The sequence below is a fragment of the Delphinapterus leucas genome, chromosome 4 (genome assembly GCF_059928025.1).
Source record: "Delphinapterus leucas isolate spDelLeu-1000000601 "Yukka" chromosome 4, BTC_Dleu_Yukka2, whole genome shotgun sequence".
In the NCBI taxonomy this organism is placed as follows: Eukaryota; Metazoa; Chordata; class Mammalia; order Artiodactyla; family Monodontidae; genus Delphinapterus; species Delphinapterus leucas.
In genome coordinates, this window is record NC_143132.1 from 596,589 (window position 1) to 622,443 (window position 25,855).

Sequence of the window (25,855 nt, forward strand, 5' to 3'; positions counted from 1 at the left end):
CCCCCAAGAACTGGTCCCACTCCCCTGAGATAGAAAAAAAATAGAAAAGAAAAGAAAAAAAAAAAACTGGTCCCAGCATCACACTGGGTCCTGTCCCTGCATCTTGCGTTCCCAGCCGTAGCCAAGCCCTGGCCCAGAACCGTCTCTGTAGGACACACAGCCCCACTCCTGCCAGAGCCCTCTGGCCCCCAACTCTCCTGAAGCCTGGAGAGGACAGGTGGCCCCCTGAGGCTCTGCAGTCAGGACACCTTCCTGGTTCCTTGTCTGCTGTAGGTATGAGGATGAAGGTGCTAGGGCGCCCTGTCCCTTGGTTGTCACAGCCTTGTGTGTCCCAGATGCACTGGCCCCTGTCTCAGTCAGCTCAGGTGCTGTAACAAATACCACCGACAGGGCGGCTTAAACAATAGAAATTTATCATCTCACGGTTCTGGAGGCTGAAATCTGCAATCCAGGTGCAACAGGGCTGGTTCCTCCTGGGGCCTCTCCCCTGGGCGCGAGGACAGCCGCCTCCTCCCTGTGTCCTCACATGGTCATCACTCTCTGTGGGTGTCTGTGTCCTAATCTCATAAGGGCGCCACTCCTGCGGGATCAGGCCCACTCTAGTGACCTCATTTTAACCTCATTATCTCTGCAAAGACCCTGTCTCCAGGCACAGTCATGCTGGGATTAGGCCTTCGACATATAAATTTGGGGGCGGGGGTCACAATTCAGCCCTTAACAGACCTCATCCCTCCCAGCTGCCAGACACTACCCTTGCTGAGACTCCCCACCACCTGGGGGCCCTCTGCAGGACGCAGGGCCGTCTGGTGGGCACTTTGAGCCCCCACCCCTGGGCCTGCGGGCTCTTTTGGGTGGGACCTGGCATCGGGGCCTGAGTTTGGAGAGCTGCCCTGGTTAAGCCCTCGCAAAGGGCCAGGTGCTGCCGGGGTGCCCATGTCCCCTCCTGGGACCCGGGGGGCAGGACGGCCATCACCCACGTTCACCCACAGTCAGCCCAGGGAGCCACAGCTGGACAGGACGGGCCTGCCCCTAGCCTCCAGGGTCTCTGGGCTCGCCCAGCCCTTCTCCCTCTTCCAGTCCCCGTGAGCAGCTGCTGGAGGGGTGGGCTTCCCAAGGACCAGAGAGCTGCTGACCCGAGAGATCTGGGCATCCCCTCTCCTGGCCCTGTGGTGACTGCAAGAGGTGAAACAGCTGCAGACGCTGACCCCACAAAGGCCGCGTGGGGTGCCCGCTTCCGGGAGGACCATGGATGGGTGCAGTCTGCTCTTGGGAGGGAGGGGTCTGAGGGGGTCCATGTGCTGCCAGGATGACCATGTGATCGGTGGGCCTTTGCAGAATGGAAACAATCCCCTGTTCAAAAATCACGAAGGACTTCAAGACGGTGTTGACTCGAGCTGGCTCTCTGGGCTCAGGGCCCTGTGCTGCTGACCTGGGGTGCGTCGCCCTTGTGGGGACCCTCCGGCCTCAGGGAGCACAGCCAGCAGCCGGGACAGCTGGGTCTCACCTGCCCGCCCCGCCGGCAGACACGCACCCGCACACACTCACCCCCTGCCCCTTCTCCTGCCCGACCAGGCGCGCTGCCCTCTGCTGAGAGCCAGGGCTGGTGCCGGGGCCTCACACATGGTCCCTCTCATCCCCCTGCAGCCCTGAGGCTTGGCTGTTCTGCCAAGGAACAAAAGGCCTGGAGGGTCACCGTACGGTCACCCAGAGGGTCACCAGGGGGCCCTGGATCCAGCTGGGCCTCAAGCCTGGGCTGACCTGAGGCCGCCACCTGCTGAGGACTCTCCCCCGAGGGTCCAGGTCACAGGCACTTCCTTCGGCAGAGCCCACGCCCACGTGGGTGGAAGCCTCAGTCCTCGCCCTCCACTGGCAGCCTCTCAGGGTCCTGGCTCTGCCCCTCCCCCATCTACTCGGTTAATAAGAAGCCTGGCCCTGGGGTGGGGCGCCGCCCGAGGGCATAAAGGCCCTGCTGGCCTCCTTCCCACCTCTGCTGGCGAGAGGAGCGTCTACAGCAGGGCCTGGACCATGTCCCAGCTGGTAGAATGTGTCCCCAACTTCTCAGAGGGGAAGAGCCAGGAGGTGAGGCACCTGGGGGCGGCAGGGGCGGTGTAGGGGGCTCAGGGCAAGGAGAATGCGGCTCAGTGCGCGGTTTGGGGATTGTCTTCTCTGGAAAGGGTGAGGAAGGTGGCAGCAGGCAGGCAGCCACGTCCTGGCCCAGGTCTGGGCCTGGGGTCCGGGCGGGTCACTTGGCCTCTTGTGTGAAAACAGGGCCCCTGAAGCCTGACCCCCAGGGCCATTTCAGGGTCCCCGGGGGGTACCCCGTCTCCCTTCCCCACCTTCTGAGGTGGGCGCCGCTCTCATCCCCACGTGACCTGCAGGAAACTGAGGCAAAGAGAGCTGGGCAGGCCTTCCTGCTGCCTCAGAAGGTTCCGGGCCCTTCATACTCCCCCACCCCAGACACAGGTGGCCTGTGGGCTGGGGCCCTGCCCCTCTGTGACCTTGGCCTGTGGGTCACCTCCTCGGGGCCCTGAGAGCCCCTGTGCCCGGGTTCTGCTTCCTGCCTCGGTTTCTCCCGGAGGGTGCTGTCCCCATACGCCCAGGTCCTCGCCCCGCGTCGTGTCTGAATGGGGGCAGGGCAGGCACGGCCCCTGCAGCTCCCGCCCCCTCTTCCGCGTGGGGAGACCGAGGCGCAGGCCTGGCTTTGTCCCCAGGTGATCGACGCCATCTCCCGAGCGGTGGTGCAGACCCCAGGCTGCGTGCTGCTGGACGTGGACGCTGGCCCCTCCACCAACCGCACCGTCTACACCTTCGTGGGGAGCCCCGAGGACGTGGTGGAGGGGGCCCTCAACGCCGCCCGGGTCGCCCACCAGCTCATCGACATGGGCAGGCACAGAGGTGAGGGCCCGAGTGCGCGCGGCCGGCCTCGCCCGCAGGACTCGCCAAGGGCATGGGGCCATCGTGCTGGCTGGATGCTCCTTGGACCCCGTCCACGTTTCGGGGGCCCTGGAGCGGCTGGCAGAGAGGTGACCGCACTCTGTGCAGGCCCTGGGCGGGGGTGGGGGACACAGCCCCATCTGTCAACAGCCCACAAACCAAACACATTCCTTGGGAGGCAGGGTCAAAGGTCGGTGGACACACGGGGAGCTGGTCAAAAGGGCAGCGTCGCTGGACGCCCACAGAGGGGGAGGGAATTCACAAGAGATCCCACCTGGTGAAGAGAGATGGAGGCTTATCTCAGAGGAACCGCCTTGGGGGAGGGGGCCGCGGGGGCCGCCATCTGACCCGCAGTGGGACTCGGGTTCTGAGAAGGACCCCCTGTAAGGCAGCCGGGTGACGGCGCCCCTCCCTGAGGGCTCGGAGTTATCCTCTCGGCTCTTAGGAGAGGGAGGGGTTTACCCCTGAGATGCCGCAGAAATGGGGGGCTGCTTCTCCCGGGGCCCTGTGGTCAGTGCGGGTGTACGTGTGCAGGGGGCTGGAGCGCAGGGCCTGCCCCGAGCTCCACACCTGGGCCCCGGCTTCCTCAGCCCCCATCTCTGTGCAGGGGAGCACCCTCGGATGGGCGCCCTAGACGTGTGCCCCTTCATCCCAGTGAGGGGCGTCACCATGGACGAATGCGTGCTCTGTGCTCAGGCCTTTGGCCAGCGGCTGGCAGAGGAGCTGGGTGTGCCAGGTGCGTACCTGGGGAAGGGCGGCCTACCCCAGGGGCTCCCCCAGCCGGCCTGTCCTCACTTCACTTCACTTCCCAGCAGCCTCAACCATCCCTTGAGGCTCTCTGCTCTTGCATCCTTAAAAATGCATTTTAAGAAAAAAACCCAAAAACCCTACCATGCAGGTTTTTGACAGGTAGGAATATGTCCCGCTTCTCCTGCAATGGGACAAACCACAAGGACAGGGTCCCAGCTGTCAGGGAGGCAGGGACCGAGTAGCCGCTCTGTAAAGGACTTGAGCAGGATGGATGGGGAGCCCTAAACAGTCTCTTTGGGGAATTAACCAAATCAAGGAAAAGCCCAGCACAGGGCAGCAGGCGGACCTGAGAGCCCGGGCACAGGTCCAGCCCCCTGCATTGTGGCTGATGGACGGGTGTCACCTGCCCTGTGCAGGTGTCAGAGCTGGTGGTGAGTTTTGTTTTCTCTCCTCCTTGTTCCTTAATTTGCGGGCGTGTTGCTCGTTCAATGAAAATGCACTTTGGAGAGAAACACGAATATCCTTCCAGACCCTGTTGTGGGTGGGCAATGGCTTTTTCTGGGGCATCTGTGCAGGGGCAGCAAGGGTGGGCAGAGGAGGGGTCCTGGCCCATACAGAGTGCCCATCAGCGACCACCCACACCCATCTGACGGGACTCAGAGATGGGGGCGCTGCAAGACGGAGCTGCGGGAATGGGGGTCCTGCAGCGCCCGCCAGCCGAGGGCCTGACCGGCCAGGCCCCTTGCAGTGTACCTCTACGGCGAGGCAGCACGGACGGCCAGCCGCCAGTCTCTGCCGGCCATCCGGGCCGGCGAGTACGAGGCCCTGCCTGAGAAGGTGCGGTGTTCCCGCCCAGTGGGCGGTCTGGGGGCGGACCCCGCAGGGTGGGCCCTCCTCCCCCTTCCCTCACCCACTGGTCTCCCCACAGCTCAAGCAGGCTGAGTGGGCGCCCGACTTCGGCCCCAGCTCCTTCGTCCCCAGCTGGGGGGCCACTGTCACGGGGGCGCGGAAGTTCCTCATCGCGTTCAACGTCAACCTGCTCAGCACCAGGGAGCAAGCGCACCGCATCGCCCTCGACCTCCGGGAGCAGGGCCGCGGGGCGGGCCAGGTGAGGGCGGGCGCGGGGTCGCCGTGAGGGCACCCGTGCCGCCGCCGGAGAGGGCCCAGGCCCTGCCCCGTGCGTGGGGCTGCTGACCAGCCTGCCTCGGGGTCCACGCCACGTGGGACCGGCAGGGTCGGGGTTCCAGGGTTTGAAGCTGGGGAGCAGGTCTTTAAGGACATTTTCCATGGAAGTTGCAGGGCTGCAGCTGTGGTTAAAATACTGCATCATTTCCACACTGATAGGAAAACAGCCGCTTCTGCACCCCAGGTACCCCTAGGTGCCCCCATGTACCTCCAGATGCCTCAGGTACTTCCAGGTACCCCCAGGTGCCCTGATCCACCCAGTCTGCCATCATAGCTGTCACCTAGTGTGAGATCACTCCTGCAGAAAGTTCGAGCTGGACACAGACACAGAGACACCCCGTGAAGGAGGCCCTGCCCCCGTCAGGCCCCACTCCCAGAGCCCTGGGCCTTCCAGGCAGCTGAGGCCCTGGGAGCCCAGCTTCCGTGCCGAACACTCAGTTGTCTGCAAACACAATACAAAAACACGGCAACTCCCGAATCCTTCTCTGTGCTCTGCTGACGTGAAGAGTCTGCCTAAGCCCGAACGGTAGACTGAGTCGCCCCAGGCAGTGAGGGCCAGGAGCTGGCCTCTGGGGCAAGGGGTGGAAGGGGTGGGAGGTAGGGACCCGCCCCCAGGACAGGGATGTGGGCGGGATGCCCGGGCCGCCTGGCCTGGTCTGAGCCTGTGGCTTGTGCAGGGCGGGCCCCGCGGCACCGACCCTTCGGGGCCTTGGTTTCCCGTGGTGGGCAGGCCCTTTCCCGGCTCAGATGAGAATGAGCGAGTGAGGAACAGACCTGCCTGAAGCCGGCTGCCCGGCTGCACCGCACAGTCTTCAGGCCACGGCCCCCTTCGTCCAGGTGTCTGGGGTGGAAGGGAGCCCTCGGGCTGGCTGGGGGATGCAGGGGCAAGGGGCTCTCAGTGCGGGGCGCAGGAGAGGCTGGGCGGGGCCGGGCTGGGCAAGCCTTCTCCTTGACAGCCAGGACGCCTGAGGAAGGTGCAGGGCATCGGCTGGTACCTGGATGAGAAGAACCTGGCTCAGGTGTCTATGAACCTCCTGGACTTTGAGGTCACAGGGCTGCACACGGTCTACGAGGAGACCTGCAGAGAAGCCCAGGTGAGCAGGGTGGGTCCCCTCCCCTGTCTCTCAAGCCCAGCCCCCTGGGCGCTGACTCCCCAACCTCCGACCTCTGGCCTCTGCAGGAGCTGAGACTCCCGGTGGTGGGCTCGCAGCTGGTGGGCCTGGTGCCTCTGAAGGCCCTGCTGGACGTGGCTGCCTTCTACTGCGAGAAGGAGAACCTCTTCGTCCTGGAGGAGGGGCAGCGGCTCCGGCTGGTGGGTGGGGCTGGGGGTGAGTCAGGGAGCAGGTCGGGGGCTCCGGACGCCTGCACCCCGGGCCTGGGGCCCTGTCTGCGGGGCCAGGCCTCCTCCTTCTTTGTTTTCTTGTCTGTGCCTGGAAGTTGAGATCACACTGTTTTCACTTGGGGGACACTGTTGAGGTTTCCTCTGTGACCTAAAATGTGTTCAGTCTTGTGAAACTTCAGCGGAGAGGACGGGGCCCGGTGCCTGTCCTGGAGCCGCGTCCCGCGGATGGAAGGACCTGCCCCTCGTCCGCTCCCTGCCTGTTGGGATTTGGGTGCGTGAATCTAGTGTCCATGGGTTATTCACAAAGTTGTTCCTTTGGTCCCAGGTCCTACCGCCTGCTCTGGGTGTGGCCGTCCTTCTCAGTCCTGTTGCTCTGGCCTCGGAGTCATTTTGTCTTGAGGGCGTTTCTTATAATGAACGCGTGATTGGATTTCTCTGAAAGTTTTATTTATTTATTTTTGGCTGCGTTGGGTCTTCGTTGCTGGGTGCCGGCTTTCTCTAGTTGCGGCGAGCGGGAGCTGTTCTTCGTTGCGGTGCATGGACTTCTCATTGCGGTGGCTTCTCTTGTTGCGGAGCACGGGCTCTAAGCGCGCAGGCTTCAGTCGTTGTGGCGCACGGGCTTAGTTGCTCCGTGGCATGTGGGATCCTTCCGGACCAGGGCTCGAACCCGTGTCCCCTGCATCGGCAGGTGGATTCTTAACCACTGTGCCACCAGGGAAGCCCTCTCTGAAAGCTTTTGTCTTTTGGTAGTTGAGTTTATCCTTTTGTATCCACTAATTGAGCAGGTATGTCTGGACTCACTGTTGTCCTATTTTTAGGCATGAGAGCATGTGGTTTCCTTTGGGCTGTATGGAGGAGTTAGTCTATTTTTAGGAGTTCTGGTAATTACCTTATAGCAATATATTTATCTCTATTTTTTGATTTATTAATTTAAAAACTTTATCCAAATGTATCAGTTTGACTTAATTTTTATCAGCACAGGCACCTTGGAGATAGCATAGCTTTGGTTCTAGGCCACTGCAAGAAAGCGAATATCGCAATAAAGCAACTCACACGATTTTTTTGGTTTCCTAGTGTGTATAAAAGTTATGTTTACACTAGACTGTAGTCTATTAAGTTTGCAATACTATTATGTCTAAAAAAGCTGTGTACATACTTACTTTAAAAGTACTTTATTGCTAAAAGATGCTAACCATCATCTGAGCTTACAGAGAGTCGTGATCTTTGTGCCGGAGGAGGATTTGAAATACTGCAAGAATTACCAAAATGTGACACAGAGACACAAAGTGAGCACATGTTGTTGGAAAAATGGTGCCAATAGACTTGCTTGAAGCAGGGTTGCCACAGACCTTCAATTTGTCAGAAACGTACTATCTGTGAAGTGCGGTAGAGGGAGGTCTGCCTTTTGCTGGCTGGCGGAAGCCAACAGAGCTTATACTCAGTGGTGTAGCTTTGAAGAAATAATCAGCTGAAAGCAGAATATACACTTTAAGAAAAGAATCTACATTCCCATAACATGAGACACAGGAAGTGAATGAGAAAGTAACTACACAGCATTTACTGCTGTCTTTCTTCCTTCTCCGTTTCCTGATTTTTTAGACTTGTGCTATTTTTTAGGGAGCTGGTTATTTTGGTGCTTAAATATTTTTTCAGTTGTTTAAATTATGGTAAAATAGACATGACATAAAATTTGTCGTCTTTTAACCATTTTTAAGTGCACTGGCCACTGGTGTATGTGTATAAAGCTGTGCAGCTGTCACCAGTGTCCAGGATGGGGTTTCCTATTTCTGCAAAAGACGTTGTCAGGACTGTGACGGGGCTCGCGCTGACTCCGCAGGCCACTTTGGGTGGTGGTGCTGTCTTACAGCACCGTCTTTCCAGCCCTGGACGTGGGCTGTGTTCCCCTTCATTTGTCTTTGCCTTCTTTCATCATGTTTTGTAGTTTTCATCGTAGTCTTTTACCTCCTTAGTTAATTAATTCCTAAGTATTTTATGCTATTGAAAACGGAATTGTTTTTGTAATTTCTTTTTCGGGTTGTTCACTGTTAGTGTTTAGAAATGCACTGACCTTTGCGTGTTGACTTTGTATCCTGCTACCTTGCTGAATTCATTTATTAGTTCTAGGTGCTTAACTTTTTAAGTTTAAATAATGTATTTAATCCTTTAGCTGTTTATCAATATTAGACAATGTCTGTTGACTCTTGGTGAAGAGAGACAAAAAAATTAATGCGCTTGTGTGAATGGTCATCTCTGTTCCAGATTTAAATTGCTTTGTTGTTACTTTTACATTGTCAGTGTATAACATTGACCTTCTGTAACCATATCCACACATACTAAATACCCACAGATGTTCAATCTTGGTTCTATACACAAGTGAGGTCACTATGCATCTCTGTCCTTTCCCATCTGTCTGGCTGGATTTCACAGACAAGCAGATTTTTAAAGAAAGGCTCACAGGGGCTTTATTCTGTGGGTTCTGGCAGGTTTGGGAATGTCTTTCTGTGACGTTATGCTTTTTGCAAGACCGTAGGACAACCAAAACCTCAGGTCGCAAGTCTTTTCCTGAGAACGTTGCAAACACGTTGTTACCACCTTTGGAATGAATGTCCCTGTGCGGAGGTCTAAGGCTAACCCTAACCTGGGGGCCGGTTTTTTCTCCTGGACGCTTGAAGAATTCCATCTTTATCCTTGAGAATCAGCGACTCTGCCACAAGAGTCTTGCTGTGGATTTTTCTGCATCATTGTTTTCTCTGGAACAGGGTTTCTTGTGATTCACAGGTTCATTCTTGTTTAGCTTCAGGAATATTTTCTTCCATTGTATTTTTGATCCAGTTTTTGGTCCTTTCACTTTACCGACACCCGTTACACTGCGGTAGCATTTTCTTCCACATATTCTGCCTTTTTTGTACTTTCTTTCCCCCGTATTCACTGTGGTTTTCTCAGGCTTCATTTTGCAATCACTGATGCAGTTTATGGCTGGGTCTGTTCTCTTTCTAGCAGTTACAAAGTTTTGTGTAACTTTTTATCTTGATGTAATTTCCTACTCGCAGAAGAGGTGCGAGCACAGTACCAGGAGCTCTTTTATGCTCTCCAGGTTCACCTATTGTTGCATTTTGCCCCATCTGCTGTATCACTCTATTTCTGTATTCCACGCATAATCATATTTTTTTCTGGAACATTTTAAAGTAGATTGAAGACACTGTGCCCTTTACCCCTTGTTTATTCAGGGTGTAATGCTTAAGATCAAGGACGTTCTCTTACACAATCACAGTGCAATGATCAAAACCGGGAAATCCAGCACGGTATAGCCTGGCGTCTAATCTGCAGACCGGAATCAAATCGCATCAGTGCCCCCCCGTCCACGGTCTGCCCCAGAGCAGCAGTGGGTTCGGCTGGCTTGTCTTTTATGGCCTTTAATCTGGATCAGGTCCCCAGTGCTCCCCGTCTTTCCTTGACCGTGGCGGACTGTGGAGCACCGGCTGGTGGCTTTGTGAAGCACGGCTCGCTGGGCGCCGGGCTGACCTGTCTCAGGGCTGGGTGCGCTTGTGCGTTTCTGGCAGGAGTAGCACAGAAGTGACAGAGTGCCCCCCTCAGGGCGTTACCTGGGTCCTCTGGTCGAGCTGGTATCCCTGACCCAGGGTCATCACTGCAGTGTTTCTGTTTTCCTTTTGTTGTTAATAAGAACTCCCTGGGGAGGTAGTTTAAGAATGTGTAAATGACCTGTTCCTCTTAAAATTCCAGCCGCAAGTATTAGGAGCATCGAGAATTTTCTAACTTCATCCTTTTTCTCTAAGAAGCTTTCACCTCTCCCACATTTATTTATTCCTTATTAATGTGTTTGACGCTCTCTACTGTTTTTTTGTTTGTTTTTTTGGCGGTACGCGGGCCTCTCACTGCTGTGGCCTCTCCCGTTGCGGAGCACAGGCTCCGGACGCGCAGGCTCAGCGGCCATGGCTCACGGGCCCAGCCGCTCCGCGGCATGTGGGATCTTCCCGGACCGGGGCGCGAACCCGTGTCCCCCGCGTCGGCAGGCGGACTCTCAACCACTGCGCCGCCAGGGAAGCCCCTGAGTGCCTGTTCTTTAGAGTTAGGTCTGTGGTAATTCTTGGTCACCTGGTTTAGTTTGTGTTTGCCTCTGTTAGATGTTTGGACCACTTTAGATGAGCCTTTTGCTTGGAGCTTTGGCGCCACACAGGAAGAGAATTCTGTGTGAACGGTGGCCCACCTCCCCATCAGGTTAGAATTCCCAGGAAAGATTTTTTTTCGTGCTTCACCAAACGGAAGGCCGAGACTGGGAAGTATCCCAATATTTCCTGTGATGGGTGGTTTTTCCCAGATTCATCCTTGGAGATGTCCTCTTCCAAGGGTCTCCCGTCTGACACAGCTCTTGTGGGCTCGAGACCACCCCTACTCGTGAGAGGTCTCAGATGTCTCCAGGGTGGACCCAGCTTCTGGGAGAGGAGGTCTTTCTGGGCATTTCTGGTCACTTCTGGCTGTGAATGGTTTCCTTTACTTTCTGCCAGCTTTGCCGGGTGCTGAATTCCATTCTGACAGTTCTGTTCCTCACTCTGAGGTTTTCTGCGGCAGGCGGGCTGCTTGCTGGCTCTACCGCCAGCTCTCGGGCACTCTCTGCCCTATTTCCACATCCTCAGGGAGACCTCATGACCATCCCCTGGGACCTGCTGCTTCATTTCCCTCAAGCTGCACTTGTCATTTTCTGTTTTGTGTGGAACATATCACCTGTGTGGCTCAGAGGGGTTGGAACTGTGTGACGGCATCGAGCATTATAAAGTGTCCTGAGTGGTTTTTGGTGGAAAGAATTCTACTCCAAGATGGGGATATTTCCGACTTAACGTTGAATTTGGGTAAAATTCACTTTTTCTCACATATCAAGTCTCACATTTGGGCAGATCAGGCAGCTCCCGGCCTTTAAGAACCAGAGAGACCCTGACACCCGAGGAGCTGGAATCCTGTCCAAAGAGGCAGTTTTCTTGGTCCCTTTCCAGCACAGGCTCTCGTGGGGGCAGGATGGGGTCACCATGGGCCTTGGTCTCCCTGGAGCAGCACGGTGGGTGGGTGATGTGTCCGGAGCCCAGGCAGGGTGCCTGCTCTCGGCGAGGCCTTCAGCCGGCAGGGCTGCTGGTGGGCATGGGGTGTGGCAGCTGTGCCCCTGCAGGCTCCCCACCAGGGTGGGGTGCCCTGTGGGTGGCAGGGGTGGGACCTGCCGGTCAAGGGGACTCCACTCACCGGCCCCTCTTCCAGGTGGTGAACCGGCTGGGCCTGGACTCCCTGTCCCCCTTCAACCCCAAGGAGCGGATCATCGAGTGAGCAGCCCCTGCCCCCCGCCCCTGTGTGGAGACCCCCTCAGTCCTCCAGAGCTCTGCTCTGTCGCCAGGTGTGGGGCTGGGAGCTTGCTGGGGGGCCCAGTGGGGTCCCGACAAGGTCCCACTCTGTCCTCACGCAGCTCCTGGCTGGTCACAGCCCCTCCCCGGGGCAGCCACTCTGCATATTGGACCCACATCCTTGCCCCCCACACACACTGGTGCGAATCAGGGGCCCCCGGCCTGGCCAACCCCACCCTTACGGCCTGGCTGCAACGACCCAGGACCCTGTCCCCGCCCCTGCACGATGCAGACCCTCACTCCCAGCCCCATCCCTGCAGGTACCTGGTCCCCGAGGTCAGCCCAGAACAGAGCCTGGTTGACCAGCCCCTGCGCACCTTCGTCCGTGAGGTGGGCGCCCGCTCGGCAGCCCCAGGGGGCGGTTCCGTGGCCGCAGCCAGTGCAGCCATGGTGAGTGGGGCCTGGGCCAGGATGCGGGGGGGATGGCTGGGCTTGGGGGCGTTGCCCAGCCTGGGGCTGGTCCCACGCACAGGGCACTCTCCCCAGGGTGCCGCGCTGGCCTCCATGGCCGGCCTCATGACCTACGGGCGGCGCCAGTTCGAACACCTGGATGCGACCGTGCGGCGCCTGGTCCCACCCTTCCACACGGCCTTGGCTGAGCTGACCGCGATGGTGGACGCCGACGCCCGGGCCTTCGAGGCCTACCTGGTGAGCGTGCAGACGGGCCTCCATCACCAGCCCCGCAGAGGCAGCCCCGAGGGAGAGTGGGGTCGGTGGACAGTACGGGGTCCGGGCGAGAGAAAAGTGGGTCAGGGTCACAGGGGGAGGGGGAGGGGCTGCCACGAGCACAGTTGTCTGTAGACCCTGGGGGCTGGAGGGAGGAGACAGTGGTCTAGCCCCTCTTGGGCACTCCCCTCCCCCCGCTCGTGCAGGGCCAAGCTCGGCGGGTGTGGTGCAGGCGTGACTCCAGGTCGGGGTCCCTGCAGGCTGGGGGAGGGGCAAGAAGGGCACCTGTCCTGAGGGTCAGCCAGGCTCAGCGTCCCCCTGCCCACGTCCCTGAGTCTCGCTGATGGGTGACACCCAGACCTGCAGATGCCGGAGGAAAACAAAGTCCCCAAGGAAGAGTTTCCATCCCGGGAAGGGTGGGAACAGGAATCTTCACAGAAGAAACGCTGTGGGTCATGGTCTCAGAGATCAGAGAAGATGTTCAGCCATGAGACACAAAGGGCCCCAGGGGAGCCGGGCACTTTCAGCAGCACAGGACGTGGGCGGCTGCATCCAGGCGGTGCCCATCCAGGGGGCAGCAGAGGAGGGACGTCCATCAGACCGGGCGGGGGATGGGGAACTTGCAGGAAGGTCGAGGTCCGAATTCAAGGTCAAGAAGCCCCAGGCGTGTCTGAGGGCAGATACAGCAGAGAGGACCCGAGAGAGGCGGGAATGAGGGCGCTCGTACCCCACGGGGGTAGGAAGACACGCCTGGGAAGGAATGAGCTCCCGACAGACAGCAGGCATCCAGAGCCGCCTCGGGGGTGGGTGGGGGACGGGGCAGGAGGACCTGGGCCAGGCGACCTCGGGGGCTGCTGGGCTGGGCGCCCCGACGTGAGTGCCGCATCCGCACGGGGACAGTCTAGGATGTCGCAATGTGGGAGGAGGTGACCCTGCGACAGAAGCTGTGTCCCCGGGGGCGGGGTACAGAGACTGATCACCTTTCCCCTATGCTCTTTTACGTTTTAATTTCGTTTATTTGCTTTTTAAAATGGGTGAAAGCTTCAGGGGTTCAGAGTTCACAGGGGCAGAGGGCAGCTGGTGTGTTGTCCCCCTGCCCAAGCAGGTGCAGCCCCAGTGCGTACATCTCCCTGAGATGTTTGTGTGCATTTGGGCAGAACTGGGTCTCCCCTTTCTCCTCCTTTCTTACGCAAATGGCGTCAGGCAGATGTCCAGTTGCAGCTTGCATCTTTCACCTTACGTCCTCCTGGAGCAGGGACACCCCCGGCTCAGTGGCCCGCCCGGTGTTCTGGGGTCCCCTGGGGTGGAGGCCTTGGACCAGCCCTGTTGGGGATTCTGGCCAGGTCCAGTCAGCACCTGGGACAGGCAGTGTGGACAGCTGGCCTCCGTCACTGAGCACTCGGTGGACGGGCTGTAGGAGCGACTCGGGGACGGGCTTTCCCCCCAGGGCGGGTGTGTTTCCCACGTGGAGGGTGCTGCCCAGTGGCCCTTGCAGAGGTTGTGTGGATCGAGCCCTGGAGTGGCCCTCCCGCCGTCTGCCCCGATGCCGCGGCCACTGGACCTGGTGGTCACGTGCGTCTCTTGGTGCTGCCCTGGTGCGAGCATCTCACGTGGGCGGGGCAGGGGGAGGAGCGTTTTCATACTTTCTGCAGCGATTTTATTTCCTTCTCAGGAAAGTGAGGTGTCCTTTTCTTCTCTGTTCTGCATGGTGCTGCCTAGGCCTTTTCATAAGCCAGGGAGTCTCAGCTTGTTTGACTTTCAACTTTGCTTGTGCGACTTTCAACTTTGCTTGTGCTGGTTTCTGACCATAAGAGCCTTGTGTTTTTATGTCGTCGAATATTCAGTCTTTCTTTTGCTCTTTCCTTGGTGTTGTGTCGTAGTTTAAACGGCCTCCCCAGGCCAGAATTATTGAACTTCTCTCAGGGTACCTCTAGCTATCTGTGGTCTGAGGCACTTCAGATACTGAGAGGGGCTTGAGTAGAGGCATCAGTGTGCATATAAATAATAACATGTAATTAAAAACAAATATTAAAAATTCTGACCACTAGAGATTAGAAATAAGACAAATATAAAACAACTGGAAGGGGCAGTAGAAAAATGAAAATCTAATCCAAAGGCAGGAAGGAAAAAGAAAAGTAGTCAGCAAAGAGGTGTGGTTTAGAGAAAACCTAACATAAATGGTTAGACTGAAGACACACCCGACCGGCAATCACACACACACACGTGTGAGTGTGGTAGACACTGCACTGGTCTATGTCCCCAGTGAGCAGCAGGAAGAGAGACTTTTGAACAAAAATAAGAAAACATCCTTATCTTGCACCGAATACATGAGCAATCTCTAGGTGGAGTCACCAAACAAACCTCACAGTGAATCAGAAAATAAATCAAACTGCAGCCCTGAGGGTGGGCAGCCCCCCTCAGCCAGACACAGACGTGGCCACGTGAAAGTCAGACGACTAAAATCAGCAAAGTTCTGCCCAGTGGAGACCCTCCTGCCCCCCCACCCCCGCCCTGACCTGGGTCTGCAGCAGAGTCAGCAGGTTCCCGTGTTCGGGAGGAGCTGCTGTGGGTCCACACGGAAAAGAGACACGTGTCACAGGAGACAGGAGGCCGGAGGGGCGCCCGGGGAGACTAGGGAATGTCAGGATGGTGACAGAACCCGGTTCAGGTCGGGTCCAGGATGGTCACAGAATCTGGTTCTGGTCGGGTCAGGATGCTGATCGAATCCGGTTCAGGTAGGGTCCAGGGATCCTTTATGCTCATGCAGCGTTGATGGACCAGCTGACTGTTAACGGTTTTGGGCGGAGATTTGGCGAAACCTACAAAACCAGCAGGGCACGTTCCCCACCAGCTACGCCTTTGGACCCGGCACGTGGGCAGGCCTAGGGCACTGGTGTGAGCGAGCGGGGCTGGACGGGTGCTCACAGCACGGGGTGCGGGACGGGGGAGGCCTGCCCGGCAGCGGCGAGGTGAGCGACACATGGGCTGATGGCTCCTCAGAGGAGGCCTGGGTTGTGTGGCCCCTCGGGGATGCGCGGACACGGCCAGAACCATTACATCTGGACTTCGGGGGTTGTGCGGTTGCCTTGCCTGGAGGCTGGGAGGCCTGCGGCTGGAGAACCCGCTCCCCTCCACCCTCCTCTCCAGCCTCCAGTGCTGACCACATGGGGCCTTGCGCCGGGTCGCCTGCCCTCCTCTGTCAGGGGCCCAGGGCTCTAATCCACGGAACCGACCTCGGGGGTGGTGTGGGCCCTGCGTGAAGCCCCTCCCTGCCCCAGGCTCCCATGTCCCCTCATCACAGTCAGTCACCCGCGCGTTTCTGTGTTTGCTCCGGCAGAAAGCAACGAAGCTGCCCAAGAACACACCTGAGGACAAGGACAGGTGAGTGCAGTGGTGGCTGCGGACATCCGGACGCCTCAGGAGGCCCTGGTACCAGTCAGTCCCCCACTGGTGTGTGTTGTGATTGAAGAACAGTTTCCCTGTGGTCCCCACCCTGGTTCCGTCTGCTCAGAGCGGAGCCATCAGGTGGGTCCAGCAGTGTCTGGGTGCCCTGGGCTCTAACCACTGACCCTCTTGCTTCCAGACGCGCGGCTGCCCTGCAGGAGGGGCTGAGGCGGGCGGTGGCCGTGCCCCTGGCGCTGGCGGAGTTGGTGACCTCGCTGTGGCCGGGGCTGCAGGAGCTGGCCCTGTGCGCGAACCTGGCTTGCCGGTCGGACCTGCAGGTACGCTGTGGAGCCCCGCTGCGGGGGCGACGTGCGGAGGGGCACTGGGCATCACAGCTCTTCACCAAGCCGGGCAGGCACAAGCGCTCACAGGGTGTTTCGGTCAGTCTCAGCCCGCAGGGCCGGCTCCTTCACCCATTAAGGTCTTGTGCAAGGTCGTGCGGCAGAGAGAAGCAGAAACTCGAGTGTGTCTCCAGAGGCCACCCCTAACCATCCCCCAGACCCCGTCCCATCCCTCCTTCCCACCGCCCCTCTTCCAGAAAACCCAGGGGCTTGCAGATGTGCACAGGCACGCCTGTCCACAGCCCGTGCCGTGCGCAGAGGCCCGGGGACCAGGAACGTCAGGGCTGGCTCTGCGTGTCCGCAGCCCATCCTGAGGGGAGGAGCCTCGTTTCCTTGGGCTGGTTGTTATATCCGCCTCTGGAGGGGGCCAGGCCGAGCTGCTTCTCTCTGTGGGGAGAGGGCCGGCCCTGCCGCCTGGAGGGAACCCTTGGGCTGGTCAGTTTGCCGTCTTCACGAATGAGGCGTGAGGCCCCCAGGCCGTGTCCCTGGGCTGAGGAGTGGGCAGGGCAAGGCCCTGCTGCCCCCCGGTACCGACGAGGGCCCTGCCCGTTGGCTGTTGTAGGTGGCGGTGAAGGCCCTGGAGACGGGTGTGTTTGGCGCGTATTTCAATGTGCTCATCAACCTGAAGGATGTCACCGATGACGCGTTTAAGGACCAGGTGGGCAGGGGTGTGGGCCGGGCCCGCCGAGGGCACTGGAGGCTGCCCTCGGGCCGTGGCTCCCAGACCTGGGGCCCAGGGCACCTGGCCAGCAGGTCCTCAAGGGAGGGAAGTGTCCATCAGATGAGTAGTTCCTCCAGCTCCTGCGGGTGGACGAGGCCTGGCCGGCAGAACGCAGGCGTCGGGGACGGCCGGGGCCGCCTTTCAGCGCCTCTGTGGAGGCAGGTGGCCTGGGGGCCTGCCGGCACCCCCTAGTCCCCTCCCGGGGGGCTCTGGCCAGGGCTGAGTTCTCTCCCAGGTGGGCTGGGCTGACAGCACAGGGTCTCAAAGAACAGTCTGCAGCCTAAGCCATGCTCCCACTTCAGCATTTGTGATCATTTCCTTCTTACTGTTTATTGGAGGAAAATTCACGAAACGTGCAGCTCACTGTGTTAGATGATACAATTCAGTGGCGTTAAGCACACTTACGGGGCTGCGAGACCACCACCTCTGTCAAGGTCTGGAACATTCTTATCACTCCAAAGGATGCCCCACAGTCACCCCCATTCCCAGCCCTGGCCACTGCCCATGTGTCTCTGTGATATTGTGACAATCTTTAAAAAGTGATTTCGTGGCTTGGAATGGGAGGGCCATGGCCTTTTCGAGCGTCAGCCTGTCCCCACCTGCCTCTCCAGCTGGGCTGGGCTTGGCCATCAGGGAAGGCCCTGTCCACCATGGAAGCATTGAGATAATGGACAGGCCGCTTGAGCTCTGGCCCTTAAGGCCTCAAGGACACAGCCCTGTCCTTGGCAGTCATGGCTAAAGTGGGGAGACCGGGAGGGTGGGGGCTGGCTGGCCCCAAATCTCAGGAAAGACAGAGGGGCCCCTCCCATCACCACCAAGAGACCCATGAGGAGCTGGGGACCCCTAGGTCAGGGGCTTGGGGTCACCCAGAGTGGACAGCCCAGGGAGGTGGCGGGGAGGTGGGGCCAGCGGGGTTGGTGGCAGACTTGGGGTGGTGACGGGACCCCTGTGTCTGTCAGGTCCGCCAGCGCATCTCCGGCCTCCTGCAGGAAGCCAAGACCCAGGCGGCACTGGTGCTGGACCAGCTGGAGGCCCGGCGGGAGTGATGGCCGGGCGGGGGACCTCACTGGACCCTGCTTCCCCTTGAGGCCCCTCCAGACACATCCCATGGGGCCCAGAGAGGGGAGGGTGTGAGGGGCAGGTGTGTCTGGGTTCGTGGTGTCACCTTCTGTCACCTGGGGCCTCCAGTAAAGTGAGGACACACTGGTGCCTGTGGGGTGCATGCAGGGGATCAGTGGGCGGGCTGGGGGAGGGCTGAGCCGAGCGGCTGGGACGGGGACCCCGTGAGGTGCCAGTGTGGTGAGGCAGGTGGGGGGAAATGGAGGTGCAGCCCAAGGTGACACAGGGCCCCAGAGCACCTGGAGTCCTGGGGGAAAGAGCCCGTCACATGGAGGGGTGAAGGCCGCGCTGCCTGATGGGCGGGGACCTGCCAAGGTGAGGACAGGCAGAGGGCCAGGAGTTCCTGGGGAGGTGCTGCTGACATGCGGCCGGGTCCCACGTCCTGGCGGGAGAGCTCAAAGCGTTGGACCTGGGCTCTGGGAGGGGGGTCCTGGGCACTGGGCACCGACTTCCCTCAGTGGAAGCTCAGGGGCTGAGGCCCAGTGGTGGGGGTCCCAGGAGGGTCCCTGCAGGGCCTGGGCAGTGAGGGAGGTGGGGGTGCGGTGGAGAGCCCCCTGGGCTGGGGGCAACCGACCTGGTCCAGGTGCTGCAGAGCCAATGATGCCCGAGGGAGGGACGAGGGATCCTGGGGGGCGAGAGGTGTGTGTGGGGCCCTGCAGGGATCGTGGGAGAGGCCCGGGCAGGCAGCCGTGTTGCCCCAGTAGGGCAGCATCCTTGAGGCTTGGAGCTGTAAGCGTGCGAGCGTCGGCGTTACTTTAGGAGGGCCAGGAGACACCAGGAGCTGCAGGAGGGCCCCAACCTGTTCTTTTAAAATAGGCAACGCATCACGTAGTTCAAAAACCAGGGCTGTGCAGAGAGTCCCCACCACCTGGTCCCCAGCAGCCCTTGCGTAACCTCTTCAGGAAATCACTGAATTCCCTCTTTGTGCCCATTCAGTGTTTATGCAAACACAAACACATGTGAATATATACTCTTCATTCTTCCTTGACTGCGTTAAGAGAGCAGATCAAATGCTGACTTTTGTTCCTAGTTAACACGTTAGCCTGGAGGCCATGGCCCGGAGCCCTTTCACATCAGCTTTTATTTTAGAGACTCCTACTTACTTTATTCACTCGTCCTTTCTCCGTATTTCCTTCACCATTTCATTGTGAAATAGAAGATACATTCAGGAAGGTGCACGTCCTGATCGGCCTTCTCCCGTCACAGACCCCTTCTCACCCTGACCCCTGACCCCAACGGCCCTGCTCCACGGTGACCGCACTCTGGCTTCCCGTAGGCCATCTGGCACAAGGGCACACTCCCCACGCAAAGGCTCAGTTTTCCCCGTGGGCTGACATTTGGGTAAACGGGGTCGTGCGTGCCCTTGGCGTCTGCTGTGTCTCTCCACCTTGCGTGCATCTTGCACAAGGCTCACGGGGTGGGGGGACCGCTGAGTCCTGGGGCGTCACCCTCCCGAGCGGCTGCACCACTGCGCTCAATCTCCCCTTGTCCCCGTGGCAGAGCTCGGAGGAGTTCTCACCACTGACGGTGGAGTGTGTCCCTAGCTCTCAGATGCTGGGATGGGGGCTGAGGGGGTGAGCATGGTGCCCACTGGGCCAGAAGAGACTCACCTGTTGCTCACCTGTTGCCTGCCTGGGAACCCCTGACCTCTACCTGAGGACAGCTTTCCCCAGGTGGCCACTGCCGTTGGCCTGAGCTTCCCCACTGACCCACAGCCCCTCGGTGAGAGTCGGACCTGAGGCAGCCCCAGGAGTCTTAAGCAGAGCTGCCCTGGCTTATTCAGGAATGAAATAAATTTCAACTGTCCCATCCATGAGACGTCATGGCTGGTTGTTATGTAGCAGCAGCTGACAGATACACTTCCTAACTGAGTGTATTGTCAAACTTTGGGGGTTTTGCCTTGAGAGGTGGAAGATGGGTGTCAGTATGGTTTAATTATCTTTTGTTATATCTGAGGTTGACTGTCTTTTCATATCATTAACGATGGATTTCCTTTTCTGCAGTCTGTTCATGTGCGTAGCCTGTTTTTCTATTGGGCACTAGACTGGCCCTAAATATCCACCAGCCTCCAGCTCCTTCCCAGGGGGCGTCCTTGGCTGCATTTGATCTGCTCTCTTTACATAGTGAAGGAAGAATGAAGAATATATATTCACGTATTTGTGTTTGTAGCCTCCTGCCTCCAGGAAGTTCCTGTTAAAAATAATTTGAAAAAATCATCACACACTGAAATTCCTTCCAGACAGGCTGTGCACATGGAGAAACAAAAAGTATGAACGTACTTGCTAGGTAACCATACAAGATATTAAAAGAAAATGATTTGGGGAGTATATCCTCCTTGAGCAAGCCAGAGAACCCAAATGTTCTACAGGGAAGTCTTACTATCTAAAAACTTAAAAACTTGTTTTGTGGGCTTCCCTGGTGGCTCAGTAGTTAAGAATCTGCCTGCCAATGCAGGGGACATGGGTTTGAGCCCTGGTCCGGGAAGATCCCACATGCCGCGGAGTGGCTGGGCCTGTGCGCCAAAACTACTGAGCCTGCGCTCTAGAGCCTGAGAGCCACAGCTACTGAGCCTGCGTGCCACAACTACTGAAGCCTGTGTGCCTAGATCCCGTGCTCCACAACAAGAGAAGCCACTGCAATGAGAAGCCCGCGCAGTGCAACGAAGAGTAGTCCCCGCTCGCCTCAACTAGAGAAAGTCGGCGCGCAGCAATGAGACACAACACAGCCAAAAATAAATAAATAAAATAAATTTATTAAAAAAAACCCAGCCCCCCCAAAAAAACTTGTTTTGGTAAAAGACATCATATCCCAAAGTAAATGTCAAGGACCTATTGGAAGGATAAAACCCAACATAGATAACAGGTAGAGTTACTATGACCAATAGAAAAGCTCCTACAAATTAAACTGACAAGGACAGTGTCTGAGCAGTTGTGTGGTGGGTGTGCTTGTCTGCGTGTGCAAGCCGGTGTGTGTGTATATGTGCAAATGCAAGGACAGCTCCAGGAAAGTCCTCAAGGGGTAAACTCTGGAAAGGGCATGAGCTTGGGGTGCAGGGTCTCCGTTACCTCTACCGTATTCTCCCAGTGGAGTGTGGGCACAGGCGAGGGGCCTGCAACTGTGTAGGCTAGAGGCTCTCGTAGGGGCCCCGCCTACACGTGGAGCAGTGGGGGCGGGGGTGGTGTGGGGGGCCGTCCTGGGGAGGGGACCTGCAGGCCCGTATGGGGAGGGATGGAGTTCCTTCCAAGAGGCTTAGGGGAAGAACTGCAAGTGGGTTTAGAATCCACCCCCCAGACGGCGCATCGAGGGTCCGGGCTGCCCAGGCGGCACCGCGGCTCCTTCACGACTCCCTTCATCCGCTCTTTCTTGCTTGCATCTGAGGCAGTTGTAATTGCTCATGGTCGTTATTTTTATTGGAAATCACAGCGTCCCTGACCAGGAGGCCCTCTTCGTGATCCGGGAGCTCGTCTGCTGCGCGGGCCCTACTCCACCCCAGCCCACTGATCCGGACACTCCGCGCCTCCGCCAGGTCCCTCCTCTGGAGGGGTTGGAAGGCGAGGCGCCTGGGGTCTTGCCGTGTGTGTGTGTGTGTGTGTGTGTGTGTGTGTGTGTGTGTGTGTGTGGTGGCTTGGAAACGCGGGGTCTCCGCTCTCCTTCCCCACGGCCCCGGATCAGCTTGACCCCGGACATCTCAGGGCGGCACCCAGGACCCTGCTTGGCGCCCACCGCACAGCGGGACCCGGGGCACCGATCCCTGAGCGAGGGGAGACCCGCCGTGCCCACCCTCTCCCGCAGGACCGGGGATTGGGGGGGCTTGTCCGGCTCCGGGGCGCTCACGGGAGGCCCTGCAGCCCGCCTGCCTCGCCTCCCGCCTTCCCCGAGGGCCCCCCAGCGCTGCTCCGTGCCCATCCCCCCCAGGTACTGCCCCCTCCCCCCATGGTGGGACGACCTTCTGCAAGACCAAGGGGACCCGGCTTCTGTCTCCAGACACCTTTCATCCTCAGCAGCGACCATGTGGCCCGTTTCTTGTGACAGACCAGGGGGTGCCCTGTGGGCAGATGGGAGGGACCCTCCCCTGGCAACACTGAACCCAGGGAGACTCTGATCTCTGGGGAGATCCTGTCTTTGGGGACTCTGGCCTGGGGACACCCTGTCTTCAAGGGACCCCCACCTGAGTTGGGAGAGGCTCTGCCAGGCAAATCCAGGGGTGTCCCTAAGCTGACCCCCCACAGGAGGCCATTCCCAGTCTCAGGTATTTCACAGGCTTTGGGACAAATGCTTGTGCTTCCAGATGCTGCTGGAAAGATGCTCCAGCACTCTCGGGTCTAACTGATTATTAATGATTTGCCTTATACAAGCACATGCCTGTTGGCCGTTTATACTCACTTGACTTTCTGTCTGCTGAGGCTCTTTGCCCACTTCCTTGGAGTCACTTTCCTTCTTATGAATCTGGGGGTTTCTTATAGTGCAGACACAGCCCTCGGCTTGTCACATGTCCTGTAATGTCTCTCCAGTTTGTTTCTTTTTTTTTTTTTAATTTAATTTAATTTATTTATTTTTATACAGCAGGTTCTTATTAGTTATCTATTTTATACATATTAGTGTATATATGTCAATCCCAATCCCCCAATTCATCCCACAAGCTCCACCCCCGCTTTTCCCCCTTGGTGTCCATACGTTTGTTCTCTACATGTGTGTCTCTATTTCTGCCTTGTAAACCGGTTCATCTGTACCATTTTTCTAGATTCCACATATATGTGTTAATATACGATATTTGATTTTCTCTTTCTGACTTACTTCACTCTGTATGACAGTCTCTAGGTCCGTCCATGTCTCTACAAATGACCCAATTTCATTCCTTTTTATGGCTGAGTAATATTCCATTGTATATATGTACCACAACTTCTTTATCCATTCGTCTGTCGATGGGCATTTAGGTTGCTTCCATGACCTGGCTATTGTAAATAGTGCTGCAATGAACATTGGGGTGCATGTGTCTTTTTGAATTGTGGTTTTCTCTGGGTATACGACCAGTAGTGGGATTGCTGGGTCATATGGTAATTCTACTTTTAGTTTTTTAAGGCACCTCCATAGTGTTCTCCATAGTGGCTGTATCAGTTTACATTCCTACCAACAGTGCAAGAGGGTTCCCCTTTCTCCACACCCTCTCCAGCATTCGTTGTTTGTAGATTTTCTGATGATGGCCATTCTAACTGGTGTGAAGTGATACCTCATTGTAGTTTTGATTTGCATTTCTCTAATGATTAGTGATGTTGAGCAGCTTTTCATGTGCCTCTTGGCCATCTGTATGGCTTCTTTAGAGAAATGTCTATTTAGGTCTTCTGCTCACTTTTTGATTGGGTTGTTTGTTTTCTAAATATTGAGCTGCATGAGCTGTTTATATATTTTGGAGATTGATCCTGTGTCCGTTGATTCATTTGCAAATATTTTCTCCCATTCTGAGGGTTGTCTTTTCGTCTTGTTTATAGTTTCCTATGCTGGCCAAAAGCTTTTAAGTTTCATTAGGTCCCATTTGTTTATTTTTGTTTTTATTTCCTTACTCTAGGAGGTGGATCAAAAAAGATCTTGCTGTGATTTATGTCAAAGAGTGTTCTTCCTATGTTTTTCTCTAAGAGTTTTATAGCGTCCAGTCTTACATTTAGATCTTTAATCCATTCTGAGTTTATTTTTGTGTATGGTGTTAGGGAGTGTTCTTATTTCATTCTTTTACATGTAGCTGTCCAGTTTTCCCAGCACCACTTATTGAAGAGGCTGTCTTTTCTCCATTGTATATGCTTGCCTTCATTATCAAAAATAAGGTGACCATATGTGCGTGGGTTTATCTCTGGGCTTTCTATCCTGTTCCATTCATCTATATTTCTGTTTTTGTGCCAGTACCATACTGTCTTGATGACTGTAGCTTTGTAGTATGGTCTGAAGTCTGGGAGCCTGATTCCTCCAGCTCCGTTTTTCTTTCTCGAGATTGTTTTGGCTATTCGGGATCTTTTGTGTTTCCATACAAATTGTGAATTTTTTTGTTCTAGTTCTGTGAAAAATGCCACTGGTAGTTTGATAGGGATTGCATTGAATCTGTGGATTGCTTTGGGTAGTACAGTCATTTTCACAATATTGATTCTTCCAATCCAAGAACATGGCTTATCTCTGCACCTGTTTGTGTTATCTTTGATTTTTTTTGTTTTGTTTTGCTTGGTCTTTTTTTTTTAATCTTTTATTTCTTTCACCAGTGCCTTATAGTTGTCTGACTACAGGTCTTTTACCTCCTTAGGTAGGTTTATTCCTAGGTATTTTATTCTTTTTGTTGCAATGGTGAATGGGGTTGTTTCCTTAATTTCTTTTTCTAATCTTTCATTGTTAGTGCATAGGAATGCAAGAGATTTCTGTGCATTAATTTTGTATCTTGCAACTTTACCAAATTCATTGATTAGCTCTAGTAGTTTTCTGGTGGCATCTTCTGGATTATCTATGTATAGTATCATGTCATCTGCAAACAGTGATAGCTTTACTTCTTTTCCAAACTGGATTCCTTTTATTTCTTTTTGTTCTCTGATTGCCATGGCTAGGACTTCCAAAATTATGTTGAATAATAGTGGCGAGAGTGGACATCCTTGTCTTGTTCCTGATCTTAGAGGAAATGCTTTGTTTTTCACCATTGAGAATGATGTTTGCTGTGGGTTTGTCATACATGGTCTTTATTATACTGAGGTAGATTTCCTCTATGCCCACACTCTGGAGAGTTTTTATCATAAATCGGTGTTGAACTTGGTCAAAAGCTTTTTCTGCATCTATTGAGATGATCATATGTTTTTTATTCTTTAATTTGTTAATATGGTGTATCACATTGATTGATTTGTGTATGTTGAAGAATCTTTGCATCCCTGGGATAAATCCCACTTGATCATGGTGTATGATCCTTTTAATGTGTTGTTGGATTCTGTTTGCTACTATTTTCTTGAGGATTTTTGCATCTATATTTATCAGTGATATTGGTCTGTAATTTTCTTTTCTTTGTAGTATCTTTGTCTGGTTTTGGAAGATTTTAAATCACAGTTTCAATTTCATTACTTGTGATTGGTCTGTTCATATTTTCTATTTCTTCCTGGTTCAGTTTTGGAAGGTTATACCTTTCTAAGAATTTGTCCATTTCTTGCAAGTTTTCCATGTTATTGGCATAGAGTTGCTTGTAGTAGTCTCTTATGATGTTTTGTAGTTCTGCAGTGTCCGTTGTAACGTCTCCTTTTTCGTTTCTAATTTTATTGATTTGAGTCCTCTCCCTCTTTTTCTTGATGAGTCTGGATAAGGCTTATCAATTTTGTTTATCTTCTCAGAGAACCAGCTTTTAGTTTTATCGATCTTTGCTATTGTTTTCTTTGTTTCTATTTCATTTATTTCTGCTCTGATCTTTACAATTTCTTTCCTTCTGCTAACTTTGGGTTTTGTTTGTTCTTCTTTCTCTAGTTCCTTTAGGTGTAAGGTTAGTTTGTTTATTTGAGATTTTTCTTGTTTCTTGAGGTAGGCTTGTATTGTTATAAAATTCCCTCTTAGAAATGCTTTTGCTGCATCCCATAGGTTTTGGATCATCGTGTTTTCATTGTCATTTGTCTCTAGGTATTTTTTGATTTCTTCATTGATTTCTTGGTTTTTTAGTAACATATTGTTTAGCCTCCATGTGTTTGTGTTTTTTACATTTTTTCCCCTGTAATTCATTTCTAATTTCATAGTGTTGTGGTTTGAAAAGATGCTTGATATGATTTCAATTTTCTTAAATTCACCAAGGCTTGATTTGTGACCCAAGATGTGATCTATCCTGGAGAATGTTCCATGTGCACTCGAGAAGAAGGTGTAATCTGCTGTTTTGGGATGGAATGTGCTATAAATATCAATTAAATCTATCTGGTCTATTGTGTCATTTAAAGTGTGTGTTCCCTTATTAATT

General features: G+C 55.4%; 1 protein-coding gene across 1 annotated transcript; it reads left to right on the forward strand.

The window, feature by feature from the left end:
• The first annotated feature begins 1,741 nt into the window (after positions 1-1,741).
• FTCD (formimidoyltransferase cyclodeaminase) lies at positions 1,742-24,223 on the forward strand. Its single transcript, XM_089910093.1, has 13 exons — positions 1,742-2,079; positions 2,712-2,895; positions 3,542-3,670; positions 4,433-4,521; positions 4,613-4,792; positions 5,826-5,963; positions 6,050-6,181; positions 11,474-11,535; positions 11,874-12,261; positions 15,617-15,660; positions 15,863-16,001; positions 16,627-16,722; positions 17,745-24,223. Exons 1-13 carry the CDS (start codon positions 2,026-2,028, stop codon positions 17,829-17,831), a joined length of 1,722 nt encoding a protein of 573 aa, XP_089766219.1. The 5' UTR covers positions 1,742-2,025; the 3' UTR covers positions 17,832-24,223.
• Positions 24,224-25,855: the final 1,632 nt, after the last annotated feature.

Coding starts and splice junctions, on each gene's coding strand:
- FTCD (XM_089910093.1), top strand. CDS start 2,026: ATGTCCCAGCTGGTAGAATGTGTCCCCAACTTCTCAGAGGGGAAGAGC. Junction 2,896..3,541: donor CGACATGGGCAGGCACAGAG/GTGAGGGCCCGA, acceptor ATCTCTGTGCAG/GGGAGCACCCTCGGATGGGC. Junction 6,182..11,473: donor AGGGGCAGCGGCTCCGGCTG/GTGGGTGGGGCT, acceptor CCCCTCTTCCAG/GTGGTGAACCGGCTGGGCCT.